This window comes from Stylophora pistillata, chromosome 6 (assembly GCF_964205215.1).
Source record: "Stylophora pistillata chromosome 6, jaStyPist1.2, whole genome shotgun sequence".
In the NCBI taxonomy this organism is placed as follows: Eukaryota; Metazoa; Cnidaria; class Anthozoa; order Scleractinia; family Pocilloporidae; genus Stylophora; species Stylophora pistillata.
Window position 1 is genome coordinate 11,807,075 of NC_142524.1, and position 7,500 is coordinate 11,814,574.

The window sequence follows — 7,500 nt, forward strand, 5'->3', positions numbered from 1 at the left end:
AAGTTCAAGAGCCTGAAAATGCTCCGGCTAATCCACAATCAAAATTACCGCAGTGTCACCATTATAAAAAGTCACCACTGTCTCTTGAAAAACTGCGTCACACAACGCGTGACGCTTTCATGAAATAATCCTTCACTTTTCCTTGAAGCGTGAGCTTGGGACGCCTGTAGGATAATAAGGGTGAAGATGGGGTAACTTAAAGGTGGGATTTTGCAGTTATGTCTATCTCAAAGACTTTCATCGTCTTGTTATGAAAGAAGTCAACCGTTTTCAGCTGTAGTCGGTCCTTCATGATAATCCTTACGAGCGAACTAAATCTATTGTCTTGCATCGAAATGAAAACGAAGTCATCGTTAATCAATTCACAAGCACGCTTGAGTTGATGTACGATATGAGCGTGAAAAAGATCTGGAGAGTCTGCGTAAACCACAGCGATCCATTGCATGTATTTCACTGTCGGGGAAAGCGTGCCAACACTCAGCGAATTAGGTATAACATCATCACCACATTTCTCCACATAAACCTCGGTACTTTCTTGTAGAATGTGGTCGACGTTGGACCGAAGTCGGTCGAAAGGGCACCAGTTACTGAGGAAAACAGCCGCGTTTCTTCCAAACAACCTGGCTGGCAAAGATTCAATAATATTTGCGAAATATTCAGTTGAACACGTCTTGATCTCCACCGATTTTTTCAAGGTTATTATTGGTTTGCCGCATAATTCCTTCCGTACGTGATATGCTTCTATTTGCAACTCGAGAAGTTTCCACCGATCCGTCGGAGTTTCAGTGTTGTTGGAGGTAGCAATCCGCTTTCTTTTTAGATTGGGAAAACGATCTTTGGTGTGTTTAGTAAAGTATTCATCGAAATTTTTCAAAATACCGTGACCTCGATAATCTGGATGAGTGCGTCCCGCTCGATAAATCAAAGTGCGGCCATCATCTACTACGAAGTACGCCTCCAATCCGACGAGTTTGCTGCCACAAAAGGCAAGTATGATGGCTATGTTGTCTCTTTGAAGCCACTGGTGGAATGTCAACGGAAGGTAATCATGTCCTGCGTAAATTCCCGCTGAAAGTTTCACTATTTCATCGAAGTCGTCAGCCTTAGCGGCTCGCAATGTTAAGGGTAAAGCATCCATTGCAGGGTGAGTTCGTGGAGCTAATTAGGAATCAATGGGGAGGAGCCTGGGATCGGGTATCAAAGCCATGGGATCAGGGATCACTGGCAAAATCTGAGATCAAGACCACTTTGGACATGTAGAAATAGCACCCCAAATCCAGAGATCACTTAAACGGTAATTTTGATTTTTTTAAACTGGTGTAGCATAATGTAGCTGCAAAGAACAATTACGACCAACAGCTAGCTATCGTGCTAAATATTAAATATCTATCTGGCGTGGCATGTCCACCAATCGTTCGATTGTAAATGACACATACAAGGTTTCTCAGGTGTCATCGCATCCCATATCGGTTGAAATCGCTGGTGATTTCGGTTTGCGCCGATATCGCGCCATCCGTGCAATCCTCTGCTTTCTTCTCTTTGCGCTTTATGACATTGCCTTTGTCCATGGGGGAAACTTGGTACGGGAAGTTCGTTTGACCCTCATTGAATTAATTTATGTCAGTTGATGTTTTGCTGGACAATCACCATGACTTATCAACGCCATATTGTATAACCTATTTTCCTGTCTTCCTTATTTAACAGGTCACGTAAGTAAGTAAGTAAGTAAGTAAGGACTTTATTTATAGAGGGGGACACGTAACAGCTGAAAAGCTGACAAACCTGTGGCCCTCTAACTAGATTATACAGCATTACAAAAAACTGATAAATAAATAAATATATAAATAATTACAAAATTCTATGATAGAAATAGCAGGATATATTAAAAATATTCAGAAAGATAAAATTAATTTATAAAAAATTAAAATTAGATAATGTGCTATTGCTTAATATTGTTTCAAAGTTGTCCAGGTTTTTATATGAGCTTATAAAATGCTTTTTCATAGCTGTTTTGAATAGTTTTATACTAGGCTTATTTTTGATATCTTTTGATATTTTTGATACGTCCCGCCCTTGAGTCACGGGGTTAGTCCCAGAAACACAGAGAAAAGCGGTAAGTGCGAATTCACATTTGTGCATATTAAGTCCATTAACCTTATCAGCATTTAAACACAACTTGAATCAAACGAAATAAACAGACTGTTGATCTTCCTTGAAGCCTTGCTATACCCCAGTTTTGCTAAGCATAAGCATGGCACAGCAGAGAGAATAGGTTTGAAATTCCATCTCCTATTGAAAGAAGTGCGATTTGATGTACTGGGAATGATTCCCTTAATTAACAAGATTCGACTTTGTATGGAAAGATAAATCACAATCCCAAGGAGGTTTTAGTTTTCAAGAAAGTCTAGCTGTCAATCAAGATCCAAAGAAGGATACCCCAGAATTAGAAGCTATTATAATTAAATGTAACAATGCAGTCTCAATCATCAATGATCAGCTACTTGTATCATCCTCTCAGTTCTATACAAAGACTGTCAGGGAATATTAGTTACGAATTAAGTCATGAATTAAATGCCCTAGTAAATATTAATTATGTCACCACATTGTTATTGATTACATTAGAGAGTGGGACATATTTCATAACATTGTAAACAAAGTCTGTATGCACGCATTTATTCCACCTAATAATGAACATAAAACATGCTGTTGGGTAATAAGAATTAAATATAGATGTATTACAAGAGTTTGGCTTGGGATTTTACTGTACTCATTGTAATGATCAGCGGTATTACATGTTATGGACATGCACATGTAGAGAATATGAGCATCGTTTTGTAAAAGAGGTTGGATTTTTAAATTATAAAAACTGTTATCAAAATCCATTGTGTTTTTGTATAAAGAATATTACACTTATGATTATAGGAAAAATACCAGCAGGTAGTTATGTGAGGCAAACTATGAATACTGTATAAGACTGTTAAGCCCCGTCTACACGTCGAGCAATTCTTGTGGTAACTGTATGTGGCAATTTTTATTTGCCTGTGTAGATGGCTCGACAAATATTTGTCGTTAATTTGCGTCACTAATAATTTTGCGCAGCGGAGATGCTCATGGAAAGGAAAAAAGCAAGATGGCGAAAGTCAGAAGACGTGCCAGACGTGTTACAGCTGTAGGCGCGTTTGTCACATTTTATGTGGCATCTCATCTACCTGGACAATTTTTTTATGTGGCAATTTTTACTTGCCACATAAAAACTAACATGCCAGCTTTTCAGCAAATGCAATTGTCACATAAAAATTGGTCATTTTTCATCATCTACACAGGCAAATAAAAATTGCCACATAAAAATTGCCATATAAAAATTGCTCGTGTAGATGGGGCTTTAGATTGTTACAGATTGTTGGAATATTTGAGCTGTTGTAATGAGAAATTGTTAGAATGTCGGCAGTGTTCGTTGAAAATAAATATGTTTGAAAAGAAGGTTGTTTACAGTCCTGTGGAGTCTGTAGAGATTCCACAACAAAGACTGCTGAATAGGATCTGAATCAAAAGGGAAAATGTTGTACAGATAGATTTCAACCCAAATGTGCTATCTATCTCTGATCTGGAACAGGGAACTCCTGACAACAGGAAAACTATTCCAAGGTTGTCATCTAGCTTTGGCTACTCCAATATCATTTTAAGTAACCGTACCAGAATAACTTAGAACTAAAGGTCCTCAATAGATTTGATAATCACAGGTCCTACGATGGGCTATAACAAGGCTGGTATTTTGGATCCTGGCATCTCGGATCATCATCTTGTTTATCTGCAAAACTCTATTTAGACAGGGTAGCCCATTCAGCTTGAAGGCTGGTATCTATAGGGGCTCTGTTTCATAATACAATTATGATTACTTTCCTATTTCCTAATATGTGAAATTTTATCTCATTTTTAATCTTGTTTGCTTGTCTTGAGAGCTATTTGGTCGTGTGATTTTTATGCAACCTAACAGTTGAAAATAATAAATGGTGGAGTGAATTACAGTTCTTATGTTTGTGTGGAATCATTCTATAAGACAATTACAATATATTGAAGCTAAAACTACATAAAAAAATTTGATATATGATCTATCAAGTGACAAGAAAAAAATCTCAAAAAAAATTTGAACTGCAGAATAAACTGTTTAGCAAGGTGACAATTATAAAAATATAATAAAAGTAAAGCCACGTTAAAAATCTCATTTCTATTAGTAACTGGTAAAAATCTCTAAAAACTTAGAACTGCTTAAAAACCCATTTTGAGTTGCCACATAACTTCTGTACATCTCATGTATTCCTGATATCAGTAGGCATCTCATTTGAAATTTGTTATTTGCTTTTGAATACAAATGAATACAAATATTTAAAAATTGGTTGATAACATTGTTTACATATGGGAGACAAGATGTACTCTTGATAACCATATCAAAAGAAGAAAGGTAATCAGAGGTAACTAATTCTCAGATTATGGATGAACTTGGAAATAAGGAAGGCTATGAATACAAATATTTAAAACTTTGACAAACCAATCCTGGCAATTAAAAATGATGGAACTGCTACAAGCAGTTCAAGCAATGCAAGCAGAAACAAAATGGTAGCAGCAAACTGGTTCAATCTTTACCATAAATTAAGCTCATCTAATGAAGTTAAGAAACAAGATTCTAAGAGAAATAAAACCAGAAAGTTGACTCAGTTCAGGAAAAAAATAAGGGATTACCGGTACTATCGATATCAAAGTCTGAATAGCATTTGCAACAGTAGCCTTGGATCTAACAAGAGACATTAAGATCAACTCTCTAATGATACAAGTTTTAATTTTAATTCCAATGGTTACCTCCTCCCTGCATAGTTTTTCTGTAAATTTCATTTGATATAAGTTTCACTGGAGAGGCTTTGCATAACGTTTGATTCAAATCGCCACCGGTGGCGATTTGACTCTGAGTGGTGGCGAGTTGACCCTGACCCATTTTTCCGACCCCTTGCTTTAAAGGTGCGTTTTTACGGTTATGTCCTTTTCATAAATCTTTACGATCTTATCATGGTATTGGTCACATGTTTTCAACTGTACCTGGTCCTTCACGGTAATTCTTACGAACGAACTAAATATCTTGTCTTGCATCGAAATGAAAACAAAATCATCGTTAATCAATTCACAAGCACGCTTGAATTGATGTCCGATGTGAGCTTGAAAAAGATCTGGAGAGTCTGTGTACACCACAGCGATCCAATGTGTGTATTTCACTCTCGGGGAAAGCGTGCCAACACTCAGCGAATTAGGAATAACATCATCACCACATTTCTCCACAAAAATCTCAGTACTTTCTTGTAGTATGTGATAGACGTTGAACCGAAGTCGGTCGAAAGGGCACCAGTTACTAAGGAAAATAGGGTTTTTTGTGAACAGCCTGGCTGGTAAAGATTCAATAATATTGGCGAAATAATCTGGTGCACATGTCGTTATCTCCACCGAATTTTTTAAGGCTTTTGCCTTAGGTTTGCCACAGAATTCCCTCCCGATGTGATATGCTTCCATGTGCAACTCGAGAAGTTTTCTCCGATCCAGAATTTTATTGTTATTGCTGGTAATAAGTCGCTCCCTTTGTAGATTAGGGAACCAATCTTTTGCGTGTTTAGTGGAGTGTCCAGTGAGCTTTTTAAAAATACCTTGACCGCGGTAATCTGGATGAATGCGTCCTGCTCGATGAATCAAAGTACGGCCATCATCCACTACGAAGTACGCCTCCAATCCGACGAGTTTGCCGCCACATTAGGCAAGTATGATGACTATATTGTCTCTCTGAAGCCACTGGTGGAATGTCAGCGGAAGATAATCATGTCCTGCGTAAATTCCCTCCGAAAGTTTCACTATCTCATCGAAGTCGTCAGCCGTGGCGATTCGAAATGTTAAAATTACTGTATTCATTTGTGGGTGTCGGGCGGGTCGCGGTTAAAAGGGACGACTCAAAAGGACATTAAATAGAGAGCTTCAGATTCGAGTGCGAGAACGAGAACGAGTTTTAACCGCGCTAGATCTGGCACTAGTATCTCGTACTCGTAGTCGTGACGAAAATTGTAACTTTAGATTGTAAACAAATGTACCGATTCGAGTGCGAGGGTTTTACTGTAACAATCTCGCCATGTTTAGCCAAAAAACTATCCTAGAAGCATCCGTTTACCTCCTTAGAGATGAAGAGATTGACGAAGAAGATTTCCTGGCGATTTATGAAATCACAACGATGAGAAGGCAACATCCTTACAAGCAGTATGAAAGGATTGACGATGTTTTTGACGCCATTTCTCCTGAAGAGTTTGCAGCCGAGCTCAGGTTTGGCATCACAGGATTGCCTCTCCTTCTTCGGGCATTAGCAATTCCAGACATGTTTTCTTGTGCCAATGGCACGGTATGTTCAGGAACGAAAGGACTGTTGATTTTATTGAAACTTTTTTCTTACCCATTTCGTCTCTCGGATATGATTCCTCGCTTTGGTCGTTCAGTGCCCAAGCTGAGCTTAATCTTAAACGAGGTGATCAGCTTTATTTACACAAACCATGGATACTTGTTCAGAGATCTCGATCAATCCTGGCTGAGTAGCCAACATCTGGAAGACTTTGCTCTTGCTGTCCATGGAAAGGGAACAGCTCTTCAGAATTGCTAGGGGTTTGTAGACTTGACAGTTCGCCCAATTTGTCTCCCAGGAGAAAACCAGCGTGTACCCAATGGGCACAAAAGGGTACGTGCCATAAAGTTTCAATCATTTGTTGCGCCAAATGGTTTAATTGCCAATTTGTATAGACCAGTTTGTAAGCTAATACGATTATTTGCATCGTTCTGCTATAATGCCTCCCCTTATTTAAGCCCCCAAATTTGAAACTGAATTGAGGTGTCACCCCCGTAAATCCTCGAATTAGCGCCCCCTTCAAATAAGTGCCCCTCCTATCGACCAAAAATTTAAAATAAGTACCCCTTCAAATAAATGCCCCCTCCCCTCCCCTCCCCTCCCCTCACTAGGGACTTTAAGCAAACCACGACGGCTACGGCAATGAGAACGTGGAAAAACGATAGATCTAATTGGTAGAACAATAGCCCAGCACGTGCTTTCTAAAACTTTGTACATTTCTTAGCCGTCCTCTGCAAAACAACAACGTGAAATCACCAAAATTTGCGTCGTCTGCGAAGGGGAACCGCGGCGGCAAATTATTTTAATTTGCATTTGGAACTCAACGCTTCTTTTATGCGATATGTTGAGTTTGAGGTCTGGCGCCCTATGAGACGGTAAACACATGCAGCCATTTTCGAAATTCTAACTAAGAGTAGAAACTCATATTTTAAACGACGTCTTCCGTGGCGTTTCCGTCCTGACTGCTTAAAGTCCCTATTTTGTGGATGAGTACTGAGACAGCAAAGGATGCATGTTTTTCGTCATGTAGTATTAGATTTGTACATAGCACTAATGGTGAGTTAAACTCTAGAATCAGTTTT

General features: G+C 38.7%; 1 protein-coding gene and 2 pseudogenes across 1 annotated transcript in view; 1 reads left to right on the forward strand and 2 right to left on the reverse strand.

Annotated features, from left to right (window-relative positions):
* LOC148728261 (histidine N-acetyltransferase-like) overlaps positions 1–1,688 on the reverse strand; it is a 1,727-nt gene extending 39 nt beyond the window's left edge. Inside the window, exon 1 of the mRNA XM_088762820.1 lies at positions 1–1,688. This exon is cut by the window's left edge and continues 39 nt beyond it. Coding sequence (XP_088618946.1) covers positions 197–1,138 — 942 coding nt within the window. The 5' untranslated portion in view covers positions 1,139–1,688 and the 3' untranslated portion in view covers positions 1–196.
* A 965-nt stretch (positions 1,689–2,653) lies between these two features.
* On the reverse strand, positions 2,654–5,943 carry LOC111339621 (histidine N-acetyltransferase-like; annotated as a pseudogene).
* Positions 5,944–6,034: 91 nt separating this feature from the next.
* LOC148728262 (uncharacterized) overlaps positions 6,035–7,500 on the forward strand; it is a 2,815-nt pseudogene continuing 1,349 nt past the window's right edge.